The sequence below is a fragment of the Lynx rufus genome, unplaced genomic scaffold (genome assembly GCF_022079265.1).
Source record: "Lynx rufus isolate CCGP_SWC_20201006 ecotype Redwood Valley unplaced genomic scaffold, mLynRuf1.p SCAF_10, whole genome shotgun sequence".
NCBI lineage: Eukaryota > Metazoa > Chordata > Mammalia > Carnivora > Felidae > Lynx > Lynx rufus.
This window is the reverse complement of record NW_025814824.1, coordinates 25,021,131-25,047,676: the sequence shown is the minus strand read 5'-3', so window position 1 is coordinate 25,047,676 and position 26,546 is coordinate 25,021,131. Positions and strand designations below refer to the sequence as shown.

The window sequence follows — 26,546 nt, the reverse complement described above, 5'->3', positions numbered from 1 at the left end:
AGAGCTATTCAGATTTTTATTTTTTTAGAAATGTCTACACACAGGGGCACCTGGGTGGCTCAGTTAACTGTCCGACTCCTGGTTTTGGCGCAGGTCATGATCTCACGGTTCGTGAGTTTGAGCCCCACATTGGACTCTGTGCTGATGGTGCAGAGCCTGCTTGGGATTCTCTCCCTCCCTCTCCTGCTCACGTGTTCTCTCTCAAAATAAATACATAAAACTTTTTTTTTTAATTTTTTAAAAAAAGGAAGAAAGAAAGAAATCTCCATACACAGAGTGGGATTTGAACTCACAACCCTGAGATCAAGTCACATGCTCTTCTGACTGAACCAGCCAGGCACCCCCTAGATTTTCTTATCTGTATTTTTTCAGGTACTTGACCACTTCATCTAAAATTTTAAATGCAGCAACATGCATTTATTCATACCTTCTTGAAAGATTTTTAATGAATGCAGAAGCAGTGAGTGATGTCTCCATTTCATTCTTTTTTAAGTTTTATTTAAGTAATCTCTATACTCAACACAACCCCAAGATCAAGAGTCGCATGTTCTTCTGAGTCAGCCAGCACCCCTCCATTTCATTTCTGATATTTGTTCCTTCACGCTTTTTTCATTTGTCTTGCTGTGGATGTCTTCTCAACATGACTCAACTTTGTTAATTCTAATATGTTCACTTTCTATTCCAATAAATTAAGCTCCTTCTTCCCTCTTTGTGCTTTAGTTTTTAATAACTTGAAGCCATTCATTGACTTTTAGCTTTTATTCCCTTGTAATAAATACTCCCCTCTAAGCACAGCTTCATCTATACATCATGAATTTTGATGTTTTATTTTATAGTAAAAATTTTTCTAACTTCTGTGATTTTTTCCTTAACTCAAGATGATTTTGGAGTATGTTTTGTAGTTTCTAAATATGGTATTTTCTAGCCTTTTTTTCCCCTAGCTCATTTTCCTTTTTTAAGTAATCCTTATGACCACATGAGGCTCACGACCCTGAGATCAGGAGTTGCATGTTTCACTGACTGAGTCAGCCAGGTGTCTCCTCCTTATTTTATTTATGGTCAGAGAATGTACTAAGATTGATAATTTTTTGATTCTTTAGACTTCCCTTCTGCTAAGCAGGTGGTCAACTTTTGTAAATGTCCCACATGTACATGAAAAAAACATGTATTATACATTTGTCAAATACAGTAGCCTACACATGGTGGTTAGGGCTCCTGTATTTTCTATAACCCTGCCAACCTTTTTTCTATGACTGTGTAATCTATGACTGTGGATTTCTCTTATTTCTTGTGATAAATTTAGAAGCTATTGAATTCTATAAATTTAAACTTGCTAAACCGTTCTGGCGAATTAGTCCTCGCATGATCAACTCTTTCTCTACTATGAGTTTTTTGCCTGAAATTATGATATTAATATAGCCACAGCAGCTTCCATTTAGTGTTTATATGTCTACATCCTTTCACTTTTCACCTTTCTGTAGACATTTTGGGTCTCTTTTGTATATAACTGGGTTGTATCATTATCTGAAAATGTCTGTAACTGGAGGATTTTACTCCATTTACACTTACTGCAATTTCTGATATATTGGGATTTAAACATACCACCTTAACAATTGTTTTCCTTGTCACTTTTCCCGGGTTTTCAGTCTTGCTTTCTTTTTAGGTTGAGTACTTTTTTTTCCCGTTGTTCTATTTTATCCCACTAGTATATAGTAATATACCTTTACAAATCTTTTAATGTGGTTACCCTAAATATTACAACATGCAATTCTGAATATTCAAGTCTAATATAAAATGATGGCTTAAACCTTTCCTCAGACATAATGACTTTAAAACTTTTCCATTTATCCTCCTCTCAATTTACATAACATTATTTTCATGTACTTTAGTCCTATTTTCTTTTTAATGCTAAAGATACTACTTTAGGTTTAATATCACTATATATATATATATATATATATATATATATACACATATATATATATATATATTTTTTTTTTTTAAGAGAAAAAGAGAATACATGAAAGTTGGGGAGGGGCAGAGGGAAAACGAATTTTAAGCTCCATGCTCTGCATGGATCAACACCTGAGCCACCCAGGTGCCCCTGTTTTAAAATCACTATTAACTTAAACCCCCATATTTACCCTGTTATTCCTCATTCCTTTTTTCATCTCCAATCTTCTATCTGGCATCATTTTCCTTCTACTTAATGACATCATTTTTGTGGTTAGGAAAAACTTCTCACTTTTTGTGTGATGTATGTTATTTTTTTAATTTTAGAGAAAAAGAGCATGCATGCAAGCAGGAGACGGGGGGGGGGGGGAGGGAGACAGAGAGAGAGAGAGAGAGAGAGAGAGAGAGAGAGAGAGAGAGAATCTCAAGTGGGCTCCATGCTCAGCGTGGAGAGTAGGAATATTAATTTTACCTTTCACACTCTTATTATTAACATTTTTGCTTGGTATAGAAATCTACATTTGCAGTTATTTTAACTCCATCACTTTGAAGATGCCATTCCATTGTCTTCTGATTGCCACTGGTTTTACAGTCTGTTATCATATATTTGCTCCTTTGGAACATGCCTCATTTCTTCCACTGCTCTAGACTTTTTTCCCTAGTTCTTAAAAATGGTAATATTTACATAATTATGACTTTCTCTGAATGTATCTTGCTTGAGGTTTGTGGCACTTCCAGAACCTACAGTGTGGGAGGCCAGACCCCAGTGCCAGGCTGAGACTGGGTGGAGCAACAGCTCCCTGTTGACTCAGCCAACCCGGTGGTTCTCCCTCCCATTCCCCCATTTGCAAAGGCATACGAAAGCCTTGTCAAGGTTGAGAAAGTTAATTCCTGAAGCCTGTGGTCTGTGGGTGTTGGCAGTAATGTTACCCCCCTTTTCTACCCTGGGTCAAATAGAAACAAACATGGGAACTGTGTTTTGCTAGCAATCTATCAACAAGGTCTTGTTGTGACCCGTTTAGAAAGTTCACAAGGTACACAGAACTAAATGGTTTGGCTGGCAACGATCATGTGAAACCTGTTCTTAGAATGACCTGATCCATAAGAGTCTTATAAAAGATTGTGTACAGCAACAATAAAGCCGTCACTTGGGCCATCAGCCCAGGGGACCCTCCTATTCCCAAACTGGCTTCTCTTTTCTTTTTCTTACATTCCCCTACCCTCAGGACCCTGATCTCAGTGTTTGTTGCGCCGGTCGCAACACTACAGCTTGATGATTTTCATAAAATTTAAAGGTTTCTTAAGAATTAACTTCAAATATTCTTTCTTGTCTTTCTGGAACTGCAATTACATTAATGTTGGCCCATCTCTGTTATATTCTTTTCTGGTTCTCTCCCATCCTTTGGACTCTCTATACGTTATTCTGAATTTTTTCTCTTCTGACCAAACTTAATTCACAATTCCTTCAGCTATATTTCATCTGGTGTTAAACTCGCTCACTAAATTCTTTTTTTTTTATTTTTTTTTTTTTATTTTTTTTTTCAACATTTATTTTTTTTGAGACAGAGACAGAGCATGAACAGGGGAGGGGCAGAGAGAGAGGGAGACACAGAATCGGAAACAGGCTCCAGGCTCTGAGCCATCAGCCCAGAGCCCGACGCGGGGCTCGAACTCACGGACCGCGAGATCGTGACCTGGCTGAAGTCGGACGCTTAACCGACTGCGCCACCCAGGCGCCCCGCTCACTAAATTCTTAATTTTAGCTTTGTTTTTATTTATTTTTTTTTAATTTTTTTTTTCAACGTTTATTTATTTTTTTGGGACAGAGAGAGACAGAGCATGAACGGGGGAGGGGCAGAGAGAGAGGGAGACACAGAATCGGAAACAGGCTCCAGGCTCTGAGCCATCAGCCCAGAGCCCGACGCGGGGCTCAAACTCACAGACCGCGAGATCGTGACCTGGCTGAAGTCGGACGCTTAACCGACTGCGCCACCCAGGCGCCCCATTTGTTTTTATTTTTTAAATTCCTAATTCTATACTGAATTTTATCCAGAGTTTAACAGAATAAGAGAGAAGCAATAAGTACAGTAAAACATACATAATATTAGTCTGTACAATGTACAGGATGGCATGAAAGTAGGCAGGGGAATTTAACACTTCAATGGACACCTAAAGCTTAAGTCAAGTTGGAAATCGTATGAAACAGTTTGAGAAGGGAGATCACTATGAGCTTGAGTATGAAAACATGAAGTATATTCCCCCACATGTTTGGGGAATTACAAATTGATATGACTAAAATTTAGGGGCAGACTAGGTAGGTAATAACGGAGGAAGACTAAAAAGAAGGCAAGGGCCAGATCACAGAAGACCTTACATACTAGATGAAGAATTTATACCTCACCCTATAAGAAGGTTAACAAAGAAAAAAATGGTAAATTTATTCTAGAAAGGTCATTCAGGCAGAATTATGGGAAAAGGTATGAGGACAAAATAAGGCACAAATCAATTAGTAAATCTACTGGAATATCAAAGCCAGAGAAGACCAGAGCCAGAATCACAGCACCAATACAGAAGGATGGACTAATATGGTAAAGTACTGTACCCAGTCTTCAGGGACTGAATATGAAAAGGAAATAAGGTCTAATCCCAGCTTTCAAGCACTAGTCAGAGGTAAGAGTACCACAGAACATTTAGAAGAAAGATAGTGTAGGATAATGCCATCTCATTTAGATCTCGTCTAGTAAAAAGGCTATGCAAGTATACAGAAGAGGTTACTATTAGAGCACATATCAGTAAAATCTGTGTTGTACCTTGAACTCTGATTATCATCCTTCAAATATAATGGCAAAGATTTTTAAAATATTTATTACATCTATACCATATTTACATATAAGTATTTACTTTAACTTCTAGATATTTTCCTATTATGTTATTTTAATTAAAACAAAACCATGTTTTCTCTTACTTAAGTATTTGATTAAGGTTTTAAAACTCAAGACACTTTAGGGGCACTTATTTGGCTCAGTTGGTAAAGCATGCAATTCTTGATCTCAAGGTAGGGAGCCCAAGCCCTACACTGGGTGTAGATCTTATTTAAAACAAAACAAAACAAAACAAAACAAAACAAAACAAAACAAAAACTGGGGCACCTGGGTGGCTCAGTTGATTAAGAATCTGACTTTGGCTCAGGTCATGATCTTGTGGTTCATGAGTTCTAACCCCGTATCAGGCTCTACTGTCAACATGGAGCCTGCTTCCGATCCTCTGTCTGTGCCCCTGATCAGCTCATGCTCTCTCTCTCTCAGAAAAAACATTTAAAAGAAAAAAACTGAGAATGTTTTAAGTTTGCAAAGACAAAAGATTAATAAAAGTAACTTTACCTTTCAAATGTGACTTTAAAAATTTTTTTTTAATGTTTATTCATTTTTGAGAGACAGAGAGAGACAGAGCATGATGAGCAGGAAGGGGCAGAGAGAAGGAGACACAGAATCCGAAGCAGGCTCCCAGGCTCCGAGCCGTCAGCACAGAGCCCGACGAGGGGCTTGAACTCACGAACTGCGAGATCATGACCTGAGCCGAAGTCGGATGCTCAATCGACTGAGCCACCCAGGCACCCCTCAAATGTGACTTTTTAACAGCGAAATAGAAAAGTGGTAAACCGTCTCCATTAAAAAAACAAAACAAAACAAACAAAAAAACAATACTCCCAACAAAACTAAAGGTAAGCTTACATGTTGAGCTAATTCAGATAGTACATAAAGACATGGACAACCACCTTATTTTAACCCCCTCAAAAAAAATATTTACTGAATCTTATATTCAAGTTTTCCATATACAATTCGAAATAAATTATCCTTGAAAATAAGATGTTTAAACCATGCAACATAATCTCTGCAATTGTACCTAGTTAATATATTTGCCTTAAGTATACCAGACAAATATTTACAAAATAAAAACCAGCAGAAGTATTTTTGTATCTGAGAGCCTGACATTCTAATCCACTGGATTAACATTGTTTCCTAAGTATAGTAATATAAAAAAATCTCTTTGGGTACTCAACACATTAGAAGTACAACTATCTATTTATAATTGCCAACTTCCAACAATATGACACATCAGTAAACACCAACACAATACTTTAGCAATCGTTATGTGAAATGACAAGTGAGAAACAAAACTCTCAATAATGATGGGTCACCAAATTCTTTCGTCTAACAGTTATTATAAAAAAAATTTATTTAAGAAACCTAAATACACGTTCATGATTAAACATTTTAAAATTAAACTAAAATGTTATAAAATTTCCTTTTTCTCTTTTACAAAACAAAGTCTCAAACATAAAAGGTTAAATTTAATGTTAAATATTTCTTTTTTTTTTTTGGAATTGTTTTCTGATACTATCTTAGTAAATTATTTATTCAGCCGCTTTTTTAAGTTCTCAAGGTGTTCCATTTCAACATCCTGTAATGCCAGTACTATTGCTTTAGACAAGGAGGGATTAAATGAAATCGTCATTAGACAACACAAATCTATTAAATCTCTCTGACACTTCTGCAAACCTTCCAGGAACTTTTGGTATTGAAGAGGATCCTTTTTTAACTGTTTCATTTCTGGTACTGAAAACCCTATCAGACTAGTAAGTATCTCATCCACAAAGTCTACATCTAGATATCCAGTACCATCAGAAATCTTTGCTGTTATACTCCAAATGCCACCAGAACTTGAAAGATTTCCAGTTAAGGTTACAATAAATGCTTTGACCTTCACTGTTGTAACTTCCTTTGGTTTGCTGGCCATTAGGACAGACAAATAGATAAAGGGCGGAGAATACAAATCCATGGCAATAGAAAGATTAGTGTTGTTCTCTGATGGTCTTAAAGAACAAGACTGTAAATGATGATCATTTTCACTAGAAATGTGTGAACTCCTTTTTGGTACATAATTTACCAGCTCTCCCTTTGATATTTTATTTAAGGAATGTCCATCTGCACTGCTGAAGGTTTGTTTTACTTTATTACCTGTCTCTGAGTCCTTATCTTTATTTGTAAAATCATGGGGTAGGGGTACATTACTATGAACTGAAAAAACGCTACTGTTTTTGTCTTCAACAGATGGACAACTAAATAATTTGTCTTCATTAGTCACTTGTTCGGATACATTTTTTTCATTCCAATTACGGTTTCCACTTTTGCAAATCAAAGAAAAATTATTTGCAGTATTAGGTTTATGTAAAAATCTCTCTATGCTTTCATCTGGGGTTCTGTTCAAAGTCAATGGCTGTAATTCTTTAGTCTTCATTTGTTCTTTCTGGACAGTTTCTTCTAAAAGCAAGGCCTCCTCCAATGAAAAGTCATCTAATTCCCCATCAGTGAAATGCATAGGTTGATTTGGTTGTTTCTCCTTTGGTTTTGGAGAAATAATATGTCGTGATTCAAAACTTGACTGTCTTGTGGGAACAGTATTTGAGGAACTACCTGTGCTGAAGCATCTTCTTTCTAAGGAGGTGTCATTATTTGCTGCAAGCTCATTTTCATCAAGACTTGCCAAGAGTTCTTCATCAGAAGGTCCTAATGCAGGATCCAGAACATCTGTAATTCCAGGGATGGTCTGGTTACAATTATTTGGTATGACTGAAACTACAGGATCAGGTTCCCCAATTAATCTTGCAAGTACTTTTTCTTGGGCATATTCCTCTGAAAGGGCATCTACTTCTCCTCCCAAAATCTTCACATTTTCTGGTTTCAATAAAAGAACACCAAGACGGAAAGAAATGTTTCCATAAATCAAAATTTTTGTACCTGGGGCAAGATCACTATGAAGAGCTGGAATAGACTGATATTCCATTCCCTGCATTTGTACAACTCCATCAGTTAGTTGTAACATCAACATTCGTGAAGGCTTTGCTTCCCAAGGTTTTAGGGTTACTTGTGTTTCAGCTGTAACTAAGTCATTCGTTGTATTCTTTCCTCTCAACTTTTGTATCTGGGAATATGCAGGTTGACTTACATCAACCAATGAATTAATCTGCAAAGCAAAAAATCCATTCAGTTCTCCTTTTGGAACTTCTAAAATGCCGTCAGGTAAAACAGGATGTTCCAAATCTCTCAGGTCAGTAAGGAGCCACTGCTCAAACACTTGTTTATTCATTTGTGCCTGACTCAAATTAACATTATCATTTTCTTCTTGGATCCAGTTAATACAAGCTTCCAACCACATTAGAGGTACTTTAACATGCCACGTAGCTAAAAGCCAGGTTTCAACTCTTAATGCAATATTAGTTACACTCATTTCTTTTAAAATAAAAGAAATATTATGCAAGTATTACCTGAAAACAAAAAACAAAAAAAAATTATAATTCAGTATATTTAAATACAGTTTCTACAATTCTCTACAATGCACAGGTATAACCACACCCTTTAGATTTTTCTCTCTTCAACATCTTAAAATTCTTTGACTTTCTACATGGCCAAATTCAAATACCACAAGTAATCCGATTACATAATGAGGAAAGCAAAAGGTTTAAGACAGATATATTCCGATTTGAAAGCTAGTTCTGTCAAGTTACAAGTTCTGTAGCCTAATACAAATTTCTTAACTTCTCTAACCCAGTTTTTTCATCTGTAAAATGTCAATACCACCATTTATCTTCCAGGGTTGTTGTGAAGATTATACAATTAACATTTGTAAAGCATAATGTCAGACCTATGAAAGACACTCAGTAAATGGTAGTTATTATATTAATAACCAGATTCTAATCATTTAAAATTTAGTCAAGAAACAATAGTCGCTAAGGTTGTTTTCCTATGTATAATTCATGTTCTATTAAAATGTTTACCACTAGGGTGCCTGGGTGGCTCAGTCAGTTAAGCACCCAACTTCGGTTCAGAACATGATCTCAGAGTTTGTGAGTTCAATCAAGACTGCGTCAGGCTCTGTAATAACAGCTCAGAGCCTGGAGCCTGCTTCAGATTCTGTGTCTCCCTCTCTCTCTGCCCCTCCCCTGCTCACAATCTCTCTCTCTCTCTCTCAAAAATAAATAAACATTTTTAAAAATTAAAAAAAAAACACTTTACCATTGTTTGCCCATTTAGCACTTAAATATGTGGTCTATGCATAAAAATATAGTAACAATAGACTCTGTGCTGATGTAAAGTATCTCATTTGTTTCACTAAATAAAACTCAACGGTCCTTCCTACGAGATACGAGATAAATGTACTTCTGATTTCTCAATATAAAAGCAGTAGCAAAACACTATTAAACACCAATTAACACTGTGTTCACAAAAGTATATTTTTTCTCCCACAGATCAAAATATCTAAGAGTTAAAATTTATAAAAGTTTTAACATGTCCACAAGAAAACTTACCATTTGGAACAGGAACATATAGGATTTGATGATAGGATTTGGAACTGGTTGTTCAGTGGAGTAATTGTAACCTCTACTGTTCAGAAATGGCCCTGGGACAAGAAGTGGTAAGGGTTATAAGGCAAAGCCACAGAAAGAATCACTGGTCTATGTGTATGAGTGTTAAGAGTTTGGTGGTATGGTTTTGGGGGTTCCTATTATCAATCAGGGCAGAGTAGAGGTAAAGTAATAAAAACATGAGGTTTTGAATGAGCTAAATAGAAGCAAGTGACCATGAGAAATTTACACACTCCCTCTTAGTGTATTTCTTTCTCTATATGCTTAACCTCACAGGGCTGCTGTAAAAATTAAAGATAGAAGAGGATGGTCCACAGGGCACTGGCACAGGCACGTATCTTAGGCAGCTGGGTCAACTGACCCAAAGGGAAGATCCAGCTGAACTCCGCATCCCTACCACCATGACCTGTCAGTCACAGGGTTTACAGCAGCTTCTGTAGGCTGAGAAGTGGGTGCCCAGAAAGTGTCCAAGGTCCACATGCAAAAGAAATGAAAGCTGAAGCAGGCAAAACCAACTCAAGCTGAAACAGAACAGTACAGCCTACAGAGAGAGAAAAGTGTCCAAGGCCGAGGACACTGTGGCTCTGGGATCCCATGGTAGTTGCAGCAGTGGAGACAGCCCAGGAGATGATGACCATCCTCTAGACCTAATTCCAGCAAAACAGGGATGAAGTCCTAGATAACCTCTTAGACTTTAAGACATCAAGCAGAAATCCATGAAAACTACCACATAAATGGACAGGAGAATAAGAAAGAAGTGCCTATTCAAAGGATTGGAATTTTACATGCCTTCATGGAATATGAAATTTTAGCAAAGCTTGAATTATATTCTCATGAAAAGGCATTAAATTATTTCTGTATATTATACAGTAGGTCCTTTCAGTTTTTGGAGAATAACAAATCTAGCTTCTTTATGTGAACTTAAAGCTTACCCTAATGTACAACATGGTGACTATAGCTAATAATACTATCTGTATTCGAAAGCTGCTAAGAGAGTAAATCTTTTTTTTTTTAATTTTTTTAATGTTTATTTATTTTTGAGACAGAGAGTTAGAGCATGAACAGGGAAGGGTCAGAGAGAGGGAGACACAGAATCTGAAGCAGGCTCCAGGCTCCGAGCTGTCAGCACAGAGCCCGACGCGGGGCTCGAACTCACAAACTGTGAGATCATGACCTGAGCCGAAGTTGGAAGCTCAACCGACTGAGCCACCTAGGCACCCCAAGAAAGTAAATCTTAAAAGTTCTCATGACAAGAAAAAAAAAAATCTGTAACTATATAAGGTGATGAATGCTAACTATTAACTAGACTTACTATGGTGATCATTTTGCAATGTACACAAATATCAAATCATTGTTGAACCATTGAAACTAATATAATGTTTGTATCAATTACACTTCAATTTTTAAAAGACACCAAAAAAGCTTACTGAAAGACTTCACTTTTTTACCTCATGTCTCTTAGAAATTTAATGAGTATACATTATCTGGTCCCCTATGTCTTTTAGCTTAAGCAACATATATCAATACTGACTTTTTCTTTATTAGATGTAGTTTAAAAAAAAATGTTTTTAAAAAAGAAAAGGGTTTAATGTTTTTTCCCCCAAAAGTTTTTCTTGAGGGTCAGGGGCTTTATCTATGAGAAAGTAGTAAATAGTTATTTGTAACCTGTGTTAAGCAGCAGACAGCCTTAAGATAGTCTTTTCCACCTAAGAGTTAGAACAATAAATACTAGGGGCGCCTGGGTGGCGCAGTCGGTTAAGCGTCCGACTTCAGCCAGGTCATGATCTCGCGGTCCGGGAGTTCGAGCCCCGCGTCGGGCTCTGGGCTGATGGCTCAGAGCCTGGAGCCTGTTTCCGATTCTGTGTCTCCCTCTCTCTCTGCCCCTCCCCCGTTCATGCTCTGTCTCTCTCTGTCCCAAAAATAAACATTGAAAAAAAAAAAAAAAAAAAGAACAATAAATACTAGCATAATTGTCTGGCCTGCTTTTAGTTTCTCTTAATCAAAATTACTAGACGACAGAATTCAAGAACTGACTACCCGTTATTACTTGGTATGCTGATAATCATTTAAAAGTAAAGACTATCGTGCAAAATAAATAAACAAAACAAAACAGATGGAAGAGCCACTATATAATCTAGTGGTTCAGAATACAACTCTGGAGCCAAATTACACTTATAAACTCTGTGACCCTAAACAAGTGGTCATGTTATTAACAAATGGTTAAAATTTAAAGGAGTTATAGTTGTGAGGATTACATAAATAACATTTTAGAGGAGGAGCTAAAAAAGGTCATTATCATTACAGAACTAGTGAATCTTTACAGTGAAGAAAATGAGAATATATACATATTTTTTTAATTATTGTGATAAAAATAGACCATGTAAAGACTGATTAGAAGACTCTTTAATAAAGACATTCAAGACTATGGCATCCCCGGGGTTCCTGGGTGGCTCAGTCGGTTAAGCATCCGACTTCGGCTCAGGTCATGATTTCGCAGTGAGTTCGAGCCCCTCGTCAGGCTCTGTGCTGACAGCTCAGAGCCTGGAGCCTGCTTCAGATTCTGTGTCTCCCTCTCTCTCTGCCCCTCCCCTGCTCATGCTCTGTCTCTCTCTCTCTCCCAAAAATAAACAAACATTTAAATATATATATATATAAAACATTTAAATATATATAAGAAAAAAGAAAAGACTATGGTATCCTTATCACAAGTCACAGAGACTGCTTCTGGGCTGAGGGACACCAGAGTACCTCTGAAGTGGAGGAACCATGCTGAAAATAAGGGGGACAAATAAATTCTCAAATCCTAAATACTGAACACACACTACTCTCTACCCTACAAAGCACCCAGAAATACCAGCGACTGTACTCTCCTAGAAAGACTAGAAAATCTTTCTCTGGACAATCTTACTACCCTAAAAGAAAAAACCTAAAGATACTAACACAAGAGGTTCTCCAATTAAACAGCCCATTTTGAGAATGCATCTACAGACTCAGAGTTTCTTTTCTTTTTTTTTAGTGTTTATTTATTTTTGAGAGAGAGGGAGAGAGTGCAAGCAGGGAAAGGGGGCAAAGAGAGAGAGAATCTCAAGCAGACACCCCACTGTCATCACAGAGGCCAATGTGGGGCTCAAACCCACAAACCATGAGATCATGACCTAAGCCGAAATCAAGAGTTGGACGCTTAACAAACTGAGCCACCCAGGTACCCCCAGACTCAGATTTCCAACCAGTCTTCTAGTTCCCTTCCCTTAACTGCAACAAGACATCTGAGACAATCTTTTTTAAGCATTTCTTTTTTTTTTTAATATTTGGTTTTTTTTGAGAGAGAGAGACAGAGTGTGAGTGGGGGACGGGCAGAGAGAGAGAGAGAGAAAGAGAGAGGCACAAAATTTGAAGCAGGCTCCAGGCTCTGAGCCTCAGCACAGAGCCTGACACAGGGCTCGAACTCAGGAGCTGTGAGATCATGACCTGAGCCAAAGTGGGACACTTAACAGACTGAGCCATTGAGGCGCCCCTCTAAGACAATCTTGTAACAATAGGCACATTAAATAAAAAATGCAATGAAATGACTATGAAGAGAGCCAAAAACTCCAAAAAAGCTATTTTTAATATCATCAGAAAGATAATAATATCCAGGTAATAAGAATCGGATTCTGTAACAAGAAATATTCATAGGACAAAAACAACTCTTAGAAATTTAAAATGATAGCAGAAATGAAACACAGTACACTGAATGGAAGATAAAGTTAATAAAATCTCTTCCAAAAGTAAAACACTGATTTCCAAAGAAATCAATGAAACACAAGGAAAAAGAAAAAAAAAGCCCCGTAAGTCTAACAGACTAGGAGTTCCAGAAAGACGAAAAAGAGAAAACAAAGGAGGGAGAAGGAAGGATTAATCAAAGAAATAAATTTACAATTTCCAGGACTTAAAGAAAAGAGCTTCCAGATGGAAAGAACCCAATACAGTGAATAAAACAGACATGTAACAAGGCATTATCTTTATGAAATTTTAGACAGGGACAAAGATGCTGCAAGCATCCAGAAAAGGATAACAAATATCAATGAATGCAAATGGTTTTAGATTTCTCAATAGAAGCTAGAAGGTAAATGAGCAATTCCTTCAAATTTCTTAATGAAAATTATTTCCAACCTTCTACCTAGGCAGACTATCAATCAAGTATGACAGTGAAATTAAACATTTTCAGATCAGCACTGTCTAAAACAATTTTTGTAAAGGAGGATGTGCACTGCACTATTATAACAGAAATAAACCAAGAAAGAGGAAGAAATGAGAGGAAAAGCATTATAGCAAAAAGTATGTGCGCGATGTAAAGGCAAACAGCCCAGAAGGTCCAAAGAGAATTTATTTTTCAAGAAGATAAATCCTGTAAGACCACTATTTCCAGGATCTCATGTCTTTTTCTTGGTTTACACTTCTCTTAGAGCATCAATATATCTCAATATAGGGGAGAGATAAAAGTAACTGTAGGAGTTAGGGGTTAAACTGATAAAAATATAGAGAAAACAAAACAAGGCCATTCAAGAGAAAAGAAAGTGTTGTACTGGAAAGATAAAGCAGTACTAGTATACTACCAAGCTTAGTTATAAATAACGTATGTGTTCATAACAGACCCTCTGAATACTAACCTGACAAAAATTTTAACTTAGCTATGCAGATTTTTTTAATTTTTTAAAAAAGTTTATTTATTTATTTATTTTGAGAGAGTGAGCAAGCATAAGCAGAAGAGGAGCAGAGCGAGGTGTTGTACACCTGAAACTAATGTAATATTGTGTGTCAACTATACTCAAATTAAAAAAGAAAAAAAACTAATGGTATGAAAGACAAAATACTGTCCCCCTGAGATCAAGAATAAAGCAGATGGGGGCACCTGGGTGGCTCAGTCAGTTAAGCGTCCGACTCTTGATTCCAGCTCAGGTCACAATCTCACGGTTCATAGGATCAAGCCCTACACCAGGTTCTGCGTTAACAGCACAGAGCCTGCTTGGGATTCTCTTTCTCCCTCTCTCTCTGACCCTGCTTGCACACTCTCTCTCAAAATAAATAAATAAACATTAAAAAAAGAAGAAGAAGAAGGCAGACATCGAACTCACTTCAGCACATATAATAAAATTAGAATGATACAGAATATTAGCAGGGGCCTCTGTGCAAGTATGACATGTAAATTTGTGAAGCGTTCCATACTTTTATGAAATAAAAACTAAACAACAATACACATACGCAGATGTCTACTCTCAACATTTTAACATTTACAGGAGGCCCATGTGAGTGCAATAAAGAAATAAAAGGTTTATAAGTTAAAACAGAAAAAAAAAAATAGCATGCAGAAAGACATACAGACCAATAGAACAGAATACAGAACCCAGAAATAAACTCTCATAAATACAGTCAAATAATCTTCAACAAGGGTGCCAAGATTACACAACAAAGAAAGGATAAGGTCCTCAGTAAATGGTGCTGGAAAAACTGAATATCTACATGCAAAAGAATAAAAATGGACCCTTGTACCATATTCAAAAATTAAAATGGAGATCTAGTGTTTATTTTTGAAAGAGACAGAGTATGAATAGGGGAGGGGCAGACAGACAGCAAAACACAATTCACAGCAGGCTCCAGGCTCTGAACTGTCAGCACAGAGGTAAAATGGAGATCTAAACAAAAGACCTAAAATTATAAAACTATTAGAGAAAATATTGGAGGAAAAACTTCAAGACACTGGAACAGGCAATGATTTCTTGGATATATCACTAAAAGAACAAGTAAAATCAAAAACAGACAAATAGGACTACATCAAACTCAAAAACTGTGCAGCAAGAGAAACAATAGAATAAAAAAGCAAGCTACAGAATAGGAGAAACATTTGGAAACCATTATCTGATAAGGGGTTAATACCCAGAATATATAAAGAAGCCAATAACAGTAACAAAAAAAAAATTTTAATGGGCAAAAAACACATTTTCCCAAAGATATACAAATGGCCAACAAGCATATAAAAAGATGCACACCATCATCACAAGGGAAATGCAAATCAAAACTGCAATGAGATATCACATCACACACCTCAGAATGGCAACTAACCAAAATAAAACCACAGAAAATAACAAGCGTTGGTGAAGATGTGGACAAATTGGAACACTTACCCACTATTGGTGGGATTGAAAAATGGCACAGCAGCTATGGAAAACAGTATGGAGGTACCTCAAAAAACGAAAAATAGAACTACCATATGTCCAGCAATCCCACTTCCAGGTATATATCCAAAAGAATCAAAGATAATCTTAAATAGGTATTTGCATACTCACATTCACCGTGGCATTATTCACAACTGACAAGGTATAGAAGCAATCTAATTGTTCAACAACGGATGAATGGGTAAATAAAACATGGTATATAGATAAGAAGGAATATTATCTAGCCTTTAAGAAAAAGGAAGAAAATCATGTCATATTGAATAACATACATTAACCTTAAGGGAATTATGCTAAGTGAAATAATCTAATCACAAGGGACAAATACTGCAAGACTCCACTTACATGAAGTATCTAACGTAATCAAACTCATAAAAATAAAGAGTAGAACTGTGGCTGCCAGAGACAGGGGAAGGAAAAATGGATATGGGATCTCATTCATGCAAGATGAAAAAGTTACAGAGATCTGTTGTACAACAACGTGTATATAGTTAACAATATCATAATTGTTAAAATAAAAATTGCTTAGAGGATGGGGCGCCTGGGTGGCTCAGTCAGTTAAGCGCCCAACTTTGGCTCAAGTCATGATCTCACAGTTCATGAGTTCGAGCCCCACGTCAGGCTCTGTGCTGACAGCTTGGACCTGGAGACTGCTTTGGATTCTGTGTCTCCCTCTCTCTCCGCCCCTCCCCCCACTCTCTCTCTCTCAAAAATAAATGGTAAAAAAAATTTTGTAATTGCTTAGAGGGTAGGTGTTTTCCACAATAAGAAAAAGAGAGGGAAATCAAGAAGGAAGAGGAAAAAAAGAAAATTACTCCTAAAATAAAGATAATATGAATATTTATCAAGAAAGCACCAAAGAATCTACAAAATAGCTACATCGCCTAATAAATGAGTTAGCAAGATACATCTTTTTCCTGCTCCATTTTTCACACTTTTGTGCTTTTTGTTGACGATTTCACTGTTTAAAATGGTCCCCAGCATAGTGCTGAAGTGCTGTCTAGTGTTCATAAATGCATCAAAGCTGCAATGTGTCATATGGAAAAAAATGAATCTAACAAAAATACATGTAGGATATTTACCCTGAAAACTACAAATTACTGATGAAAGAAATCAAAGACGACCAAAACAAATGAAGAGACCAGCTGTGTTGAAGACTCTATCTTAGGGTTTCAGTTCTCCCCAACTGATCTAGAGATTGATTCAGTGCAATTCCATTCAAAATCCCAACATCTGTTTTTTGTAAAAAATGACAAGCTAAGTCTAAAATTCCTAAGGAAAGGCAAAGGAACTGGAATAGTCAAGATAATTTTGAAAACAAAAAACGAAGTTGAAGGACTCACACTATCTGATCTCAAGACTTGGTATAAAACTTCATAATCAAGACAGGAAGGTATTGGCAAAAGGATTAACACAGAAATTAATGGAAAGACAAGACAGTCTAGATATAGACCCACACATAATATGGTCAATTGGTTTTCTACAAAGTTGCAGTGACAATTCAATGGAAACAGGATAGTCTTTTGAACAACTGGTGATGAAACAACTGGACAATTCATATGCAAAAATACGAACCTCAACCAATACCTCACACTATATATAAAAATTAACTCTAAATGAATCATTGACCTAAATATGAAAACTAAAACTATAGAAAAGCTATGAGAAAAGTTAAGACAAAATCTTTGTGACCTTGGTTTCTTAGAAGTTTTCTTAGGGAGGGGTGGCTGGGTGGCTCAGTCAGTTAAGCAAGTGTCTTCTGCACAGGTCATGATCTCACGACTTGTGAGTTCAAGCCCCGCATTGGGCTTTGCACTGTCAGTGCAGAGCCTGCTTGGGATTCTCTCTCTTTACCTCTCTTTCTGCCCCTTCCCCACTTGTGCTCTCTTTCTTAGAGTAAATAAACTTTTAAAAAAGTTTTCTTGGGGACAACAACAAAACTATAATTCATAAAAGAAATTAATGAATTGGGCTTTATCAAAATTTTAAAATTCTGCTCTGTGAAAAACACCGTAAGGAATATAAAGCCTTATCGGGGTACCTGGGTGGCTCAGCCGGTTGAGCATGTGACTTCAGCTCAGGTCATGATCTCATGGTTCATGAGTTCAAGCCCCACATCGGGCTCTGTGCTGACAGCTCAGAGCCTGGAGCCTGCTTTGGATTCTGTGTCTCCCTCTCTCTCTACTCCTCCCCCACTCACGCTCTGTCTCTCTCTCTCTCCTTCAAAAATAAATAAAAACATTTTTTAAAAAATTTTTAATAAAAAAAGGAATAAAAAGCCTTATCAAACTCAACACCCAAAAAACAAATAATCCAGTGAAGAAATGGGCAAAAGACATGAATAGACACTTCTCCAAAGACATCCAGATGGCCAAGCGACACATGAAAAAATGCTCAACATCACTCATCGTCAGGAAAATACAAATCAAAACTACAATTCTTACACCTGTCAGAATGGCTAACATTAACAACTCAGGCAACAACAGATGTTGGCGAGGATGCGGAGAAAGAGGATCTCCTTTGCATTGCTGGTGGGAATGCAAGCTGGTGCAGCCACTCTGGAAAACAGTATGGAGGTTCCTCAAAAACTAAAAATAGAACTACCCTACGACCCAGCAATTGCACCACTAGGCATTTATCCACAGGGATACAGGCGTGCTGTTTCGAAGGGACACATGCACCCCCATGTTTATAGCAGCACTATCAACAATAGCCGAAGTATGGGAAGAGCCCAAATGTCCATCGATGGATGAACGGATAAAGAAGATATGGTATATATATGTATATATACAACAGAGTATTACTCTGCGATCAAAAAGAACGAAATCTTGCCATTTGCAACTACGTGGATGGAACTGGAGGGTATTATGCTAAGTGAAAGTAATCAGTCAGAAAAAGACAAAAATCATATGAATTCACTCATATGAGGACTTTAAGAGACAAAACAGTTGAACAAAAAGGAAGGGAAACAAAAATAATATAAAAACAGGGAGGGGGACAAAACAGAAGAGACTCATAAATATGGAGAACTGAGGGTTACTGGAAGGGCTGTGGGAGGGGGTATAGGCTAAATGGGGAAGGGGAATTAAGGAATCTACTCCTGAAATCATTGTTGCACTATATGCTAACTAATTTGGATGTAAATTTTAAAAAATAAAAAATAAAATTAAAAAAAAAAAAGAATATAAAGCCACACACATGCGACAAACCACAGACTGAGAGAAAAAACTGACAAAAGACTTGTACCCAGAATACAGAAGAATCTATACTTAAAATTTAGTAAGAAAACAAACTTATTTGGGGCATCTGGGTGGCTCAGTCAGTTACATTTCCAACTTTGGCTCAGGTCATGATCTCATGGTTTGTTAGTTCGAGCCCTGCAGCAGGCTCTCTGCTGAGTCAGCACAGAGCCCACTTCAGAAACTCTGTCCCCCACTCTCTCTGTCCCTCCCCTGCTCATGCGTATGCACTCTCTCTCTCTCAAAATTAAACATTAAAAAAAAGAATAAAAAGAAAACAAACATGAATAAAACATCTGAATAGACACTTCACCAAAGAAAATATGCAGATAGCAAATAAACACATTAAAAGATGCTCAATATTATTAGACATTAGGGAAATGGAAAAGTAAAATCACAGCTGATACTACACATCTATTAGCAATGCTAAAGTAAAAAATAACTGAGCATACCAAAAATTAGAAATTTCCATACATTGCCAGTGGGAATACAAAATAGCACAGCCACTTTGGGAAACAGGTAAGCAATTTCTTAGAAAAACACACACTTACCATATAACCCAACAATCACATTATTAGGTATCTACTCAAGAGCAATGAAAACTTACATTAATTAAAAATCTCTATGTGAATGTTCACAGTAGCTTTTATGGCCTCATGGCCCAACGGTAGCATGTGTGACTGCATAGTAGCTTTAAAACCCACATGTCCTTCAACTGGTGAATGGATCAATAAATTACGGTACATCATTGCAATGGAATACTATTCAGTAATAAAAATGAATAAGCTACTAATAGATGCACTATCATGGACAAATGTTGCTATTTACAGACTGTGTCCCCACCAAAATTCATATGCTGAAACTCTAATGCCCAATGTGAAGGTATTAGGCATAGGGCCTTTGAGATGCATTTAGGTCATAGGGTAGAACACTCATGAAAGAGATTATGGCTTTCGTAAGAGCTCCCCACCCTACCACCACCACAGAGCTACCTTGCCCCTTTCACCATGGGAAGTTACAGTGAAAAGATGGCTGTCCATGAACACAGAAGTGCGTCCTCACCAGACACCAAAACTGCTGACACCTTGATCTTGGACTTACTTCCCAGCCTCCACAGAAGTAAATTTCTGTTGTTTCCAAGCCACCCAGTTTATGGTATTTTTGTTAGAGCAGCCTGAACAGACTAGGACAAATGTCAAATGCAGTATGTGAAGTGAAAGAAACCAGACAAAGACTATACAATTCCATTTATATGGCATTCTGGAAAAAGCAACACTAGCAATAAAAAACAGTTCAATGGTTGCCCAAGACTGACTACAAGGGCATAAAGAAATGTGGGCAGTGATGAAGCTGTTCTATATCATGATCTTGGTAGTGATGGTGATATGCCTATGTTTGTTAAAACACACAGAGATACACACCAAGGAAAACATAAATGTTACTGTACGTAAATTATCTCAGGGTGCCTGGGTGGCTCAGTCGGTTAAGCGTCTGACTTCAGCTCGGGTCATGATCTCGCAGTTCCGTAAGTTTGAACCCCATATTGGGCTCTGTGCTGATAGCTCGGAGCCTGAAACCTGCTTCAGATTCTGTGCGTGTCTCTGTCTGTCTGTCTGTCTCTCTCTCTGCCCCTCCCCCACTCCTGTTCTCTTTCTCTAAGAATAAACATTAAAAAAAATTTTTTTAACTTACCTCAATAAGAAAAACTGAAGGTAAATACCAAAAAACTAGAAATATTAACTTTCAAACAAGCTGAGGAAAACAAAGAAAACTATCTAACAGAAGGCACAGCCAACCACCATAAATAGAAACAATAAAATGGTAGAAACATGTCTAAATATACCAGCAATCGTAACGAATATAGATGAACTCACCTGTTAAAAGATACTCTCAAAATGAATAAGCCAAATCCAGTTGTATGCTTAAAAGACAGACCTAAAACAAAATAACATCGAATATAAAATTAATTAAAATAAAGGCATGTTAAAACCAAGCATGATTTCATTAAGCCATAGCTTAGGGACATCTTCAAGACAGAGAGATCTGTACAGCTGACCCTTGAACACAGGTTCCAACTACGCGGGCCCATTTTTATGCAGATTTCTTCCAATAATTATAGAACTGTAAATGTATTTTCTCTTAAACTTTCTTAATATTTTCTCCAGCTTCCTTTACTGTAAAAATACAGTATATACAGTACACAAAACATGTGCTAATTGACTACTTCTGTTATTGGCAAAGCTTGTGGTCAGCAGTAAGTTAATGGTAGCTAATTATAGGGGAGTCAAAAGTTACAAGCAGATTTTCAACTAGGTGGGGGTCAGCATCCCTAATCCCAGCTCTGTTCAGGAGTCAATTGTACTTACATAACCTGATTCCAAAGTGCCATTTGATTGCATCTGTTGTCATATTTTTTAACCTCAAAAATTAAGCCAGATCCATGGGTCTTAGGTATGCTCATTCAGTAAGTTACCTATTTCCTCCACTAAAATTTAAACACGACAGCACTGGCAGATGGGCCTAGTATAATTTGCAAAGGTGTTGTATTAATGTAATGATAGTCATTAAGTAAACGGAAATCAGGACAAAGAGTACTTTCAGTTGAGTTATAAATTAAGTGAATTATCAAGCATAAATGCCACAATTACAATTAAGTTGTTTGCAGAATGTTTTGTACTATAAATCACTCTGGGTACAGTATACATCCCTAAAATTATTACAGTACATGCAGCCATATAACACAAATGGCACGTTCTAGCTGAACCTGTTAAATAACAGGAGATAATTTTATGGCTACTTCTAGGAGAAGGAAGGAAAAAATGGGAAAGGAAGAAAGATGGCCTGGCTGTGAATTGAAAAGGTCAAGGCTGGACAGGAAATGAAATGAACAAGGATGAATTTCAGAGACATCAATCCTGGATCCCAGTAGGTACAACTATATAAACAGAGATAAAGATAAAGGTTTGCTGAAAATAAAAGTTAAAACCTATCTGTAAGAGGTTTAGCTTTTTTCAAAATACTTTTACATCTGTAGTATTACCTAAACCTCAAAATAACATGATAGAGTAAGTTCTGTCATCTAGTTAAGTGAATAAAACTGAAGCTTGAAGATTAAGACATATTAAGATCATGTATCAAAGCAGGCCCAGAACTAGAACATAAGTTCTTCTAATTTCCATTCTTATGCCTTTTGCTAGATAGACCCTGTTGATTTATGTGAAAAGGGAAAGTATAGCCAGTCCCTCATTTATATACAAAATCCCACTTACAAATAAAACACATAAAAAAGTCATTCTATAAGAGCACTATACTGCTGTTATAATGAACAGACTTTTTTCAGATCGCATTTAAGTAATAAGTTCCTCTAGTGCATTATAAATTATTTCACGTACAAAGTCAAGTGAAAGAAAAACTTAACATCACCCACTGCATCTATCTTTATGACAGCTTTAAAACAACAGTGCCATGGTTAAGTAATACTTTTCCTTTGCTATAACTACTAAAATACCACATAAAACAATTTCAAAATTTTTAAAATTACAAACTGATATTTTAAGTCTTATGTATCCATTTATTTTTTTCATTTTTTTCCTTATTTCAAACATGTACCTCCTTGTTAGTGTTGTTGAACATGGCAAGCGACAAACTCCTTTTAAATGACAGTTGGGACAAATTCTGAGAAACACAGCTCAGTGAACCACAACTAAATTGTTCTATTAATGTGTGACAGTCCTAATTAATAATTCTCTCCAAGTACTATCCTCTAGGATTTAAATCTCCACTTCTCAAGCTAATTGACATACTATAATTTTATAATAATGTTACCATACTAGGCAAAGAAAAAAATTCTGATTAAAACCCTAAAAGATAACCAAGACATATATAAAACGCAAGTAAATGTGATGAGATACTTAACCCTGTGCAAGCATTCAAACATAGCTAAATTCCAATATTTTACCAAAAAGTCAAGAACTTTGGGGAAAAACTGACTGCTAAATAAACATTTGTTACACAGAATTCATTTAAAAGCAAAGTAAGTGTAGGGTATACTAATCAGAAACATGGATGTAGTTCCCCCCCCAACTGCATATTATCATAATTGTAATAAGAAGAGGATTCTATATATAATAGGATTTTTTCCTACATGTTAGAAAGAAATTTTTATTTAAAAATTTAATTAAATGGAAAAAGTATTATCATGTGGAATCTACATGATGAAGTTTACACTGGGTTTCAATAACTGAGCCTCTTCATAATTTAATAAATTGTATTACTTGCATCTACTTCTTTAGAGAATTCTTAAGGTTTTCCTTCCTCTCTTTCTGGAGAAATTGAGTAATCACAGTCACTGCAGGTAGAAACAACTTAGAGGGGAGGTGTGAGCTAGGGAGCACAATTTCCCAACCACTCAGACACAAAAGAACAGCCCGTGATCCTCATGAACATCACTGTCCAAGAAAAGAAAAACATGGAAAGGTATGTTTCTTAAATTGTACATTAAGAATGTGCATACCATATGATCACTTCTTTTTCTCTCCAAAATGAATCTTAAGAAAGCAATCAGAAAGGACAGACTTAAGTGCTAGAGTGTTTATCATTCATTGTATTTGTATAGGGTGGAAAAAAACAGAAATAATCTAAATGTTCAACAATGGGGGGGGAGAAGCAGGGATTAAATACACTACACTGGATCCATGAAATAGGTTATAGTCTTTAAAAAAATTTCTACAGGTCTGTTTAATAACATGAAAATATGTTCATATTTTATTAAGAAAAAGGCCAGGTATAAAACTATATATATATATATATATATATATATACACACATACATATATGTATATATGTCTTAATCCCTGTTAATTTTATAATCATGAAAAAATGTTTTCTAAAAAGCTGACTTTATACTCTCTGAACTTGACTAAACACAATAATCTACATTCAAGTTCTTGACTGCAGGAACTGACCAGGAAAGAACAGAGTAGGAAAATCCTATCGTACATCACAAAGACTTAAGCATCTTTGATGTATAAGTTAATTTTCAGTCAGCCTCACCTATTCCCCCTTTTTAAAAAAAATATAACAAACGGCAGAAGTACCATCCTTTTGGACACATGTGGCATTTAACAAACAGCTGAGACTTACAAGCACTAACAAATGTTGAAATCATAACTACTCCATGTTTACACTAGCTTCATCTAAAAAATAAAAGTGTCTTAAAACTCATTAAGGGTAACTTTAAAATTCTGAGAAGATATTCTCTGAAAATTAGGGGGGGAATTATATTTAATGACTGAAATCAGAAGAAGTTATCAGTGGAGCTGTTCGTGGATCTTCCATAACCTACTGTAAGGAAAAGAGAATAGGAAAAGAGAATTCCACCTCTGCTATGTGACCTCAGACATATTCCTTAACTTCTCAGTCTTAAGTTTTCTTATCCATAAAACAGATAACCACAACTTACTCGCAGGACTGTAGTAAGCTTTAAACTGCCAGCACAAGGTAGGGCACATAGCTGGGAACCTTAGGAAATAGTACTTATATTTTAAATAATCATCCAGCTGGCTAGTGTACAATCTGAATTATATGAGTTCATCTAAAGTAAACCCCAAGGCTAAGTAATACTAGCTCTGAATTCACTGGGAGTTCAAAATGACCATAAAATTATACAAGATAGGAGCCAGTGATGTATCCAACTTGATGGGTACTTTGGCAAGGACTTGCTAAAGTCCTTGAATGAGCAAAAGTACAACACAGTAGTTCGGTTGAAAACAATAGAGGATGAAAAACTGGTGGAAAGAGACTTTCCTGTTCAAGAGCAAACTAATAGTTAAAACAGATAAAGAGGAAACACATGGAAAAAGAAGAAAAAAACTCCTTTCGGGCAATACTATCTAGGAAAGGTAAGTAACAGCTTTCACCAGTTAAGGTCCAGTCAGAAGACAGTGAAACTGGGAGAAGGAAGTTCTTAGATAGGGCTGTTTAATTTGCATTCCTGCTCACCACTCTTCACGTTATCAGGGTAGAAACTGATAATTACACCAGAAATACTAGCTTGAAAGAAAGTATCGTTAGTACAGTACCCCTATATGTCCCTTTAAGTGTTAGTGAAATGTCCCAGGTTTTAAGGCAGTCAATTAAATACTGCAAATTCTGACTGGCAGATGAAATCTCTATAAAGCAAGTGTTCTCAACCCCTACATACATGCATCAATTCATGGTTGAATATTTAATAAAGATCTGAACCATATAATATAAAACCAAAATGTGAACTAAGTTTTACCCTCCCAACAAGGCTCTTCGTGAAGATACATTCATCATGGAGGAAGGCGTTTAAAAAAATTACATGGCCACTGAAAGAGACCTTCTCTATAAACTCCACAATTGCAGACACTATGCTTTTAACAGTATTTAACTGTTAAAAGCCAGTAAATGTTCATGCTTCATGAAGTCCTCGGCTCCTCCAACAAGAGTTTCTTCCTCATTAGGCGAGTGAAAGATCATGGATGAATGCAATCATACCAAAAAAGGTGCTGGTTACATCCATTCTGCAAATTATTCAAGAGGGAAATCAAGTTACAGTAAGATGGAACGGCACATTTCATCACGACAAAATACACATATATGTATTCTGCAAATGGTGGAGTTAAAATTATATGTAAATCACAACATCTTTATGCTTCGACGCCTATTTGGGGTTGTGGGTGAAGGCTGGAGAGTAGAAGAGTGAGGATGTGGCGACTGGCTACTACCAGGCCAGGCGATTTCCCAGGGTCGCCACCGATTCGAAATGACCTTAAGAGCCTTAACAAAAGCAGTCATCAAAGCTTGGCACAAGGGCCTTAGAAGTAACCGAACACAAAGCAAGCGCAAACTTGAATACGCCAGATCTGTGACATATTTGAGGAGGAGGTTTTGGGGGTTTTAATCACTGCGGAACACCGCCACTCACTCGGTCGGAGCTTTAAACAGCTGCAAGAAACAGAACGCGGACGTCTACAACTTATTGTGCGAATCGCATTCATTTTAGGGGATAGAATGTAATACTTCCAGCAAATTTTCCACAGATAAACTGCAGCGACGACACTACCGAATACTTTTCTCACAGGTCCCATTTAACAAAAATGGGGGGAAAGGAAGAACAGAGCGGGGAAAAAAGAATGGTCTCGTCAGAAAGCCTGTGAAGACGCCTGGGATCTCCGGGAGCGCTGGCGGGGAGTCGGAAGCAAGGAGGACCAGTTCTCCGGGACTCCGAGGCCGCCCGGCCGCAGGCAAGTGGACCGGCACGCGTTTCCTGGGTTCCCGTCCGAGCCGACAGCGGGCCGCGAACCGCCAGCAGACCCCCGACCCGGGCCGCTCCGGCCCGTTACAAACAGCGGGTTTCCGCCGCGGGAGCCGGCGGCGGGCGGGCTGCACTCACCGCCGCGCAGCCCGCCCGGCAGCCCGCAGCCCGGGCGAGAACGGGGGTGCTGGGTGGGAGGGAGACGCGAGTGTGGACTGTGGAAACGGGGGCATTCGTCTGGGCCTAGCACCGACCTGGGCGTCCCGCCTTCCTCTCGCGCAACAGCGGTCCCTGGGCCGCGCGACTGTGAGAACAGGAACCGCTACGGTGCGCGCCCTAATCCTTTTTTGCCTCTTCCCGCCCGATTTGCCGCGCGCTCACACCCCTCCTCCAAACCTAAAAGACTCCGTAGGCCCCGAAAACGCCCCTTCCCCGCCCCCTCC

General features: G+C 37.4%; 1 protein-coding gene, 1 non-coding gene and 1 pseudogene across 5 annotated transcripts; 2 read left to right on the top strand and 1 right to left on the bottom strand.

Annotated features, from left to right (window-relative positions):
- Window positions 1–5,562: 5,562 nt before the first annotated feature.
- Window positions 5,563–26,480, bottom strand: RMI1 (RecQ mediated genome instability 1). Of its 4 annotated transcripts, none has more exons than XM_047102914.1 (4): window positions 26,358–26,480; window positions 20,699–20,759; window positions 9,320–9,411; window positions 5,563–8,278 (listed from the first exon to the last, which is right to left on the bottom strand). In XM_047102914.1, the coding sequence occupies exon 4, from the start codon at window positions 8,239–8,241 to the stop codon at window positions 6,364–6,366; it is 1,878 nt and encodes a 625-aa protein (XP_046958870.1). In that variant the 5' UTR covers window positions 8,242–8,278; window positions 9,320–9,411; window positions 20,699–20,759; window positions 26,358–26,480; the 3' UTR covers window positions 5,563–6,363. The 4 variants fall into 4 exon arrangements, with proteins under 4 accessions (XP_046958870.1, XP_046958883.1, XP_046958876.1 ...); XM_047102927.1 differs by having other exon boundaries at window positions 5,563–7,977; XM_047102920.1 differs by lacking the exons at window positions 20,699–20,759; window positions 26,358–26,480 and having other exon boundaries at window positions 9,320–9,618.
- On the top strand, window positions 9,778–10,295 carry LOC124524136 (V-type proton ATPase subunit G 1-like; annotated as a pseudogene).
- LOC124505295 (U6 spliceosomal RNA) lies at window positions 14,483–14,585 on the top strand. The gene has a single exon (XR_006960608.1). It is a non-coding gene; the product is annotated as a U6 spliceosomal RNA (small nuclear RNA).
- Window positions 26,481–26,546: the final 66 nt, after the last annotated feature.

What these genes read in the sequence shown, in the direction of transcription:
- RMI1 (XM_047102914.1), bottom strand. Translation starts at nt 8,241, where the DNA reads ATGAGTGTAACTAATATTGCATTAAGAGTTGAAACCTGGCTTTTAGCT.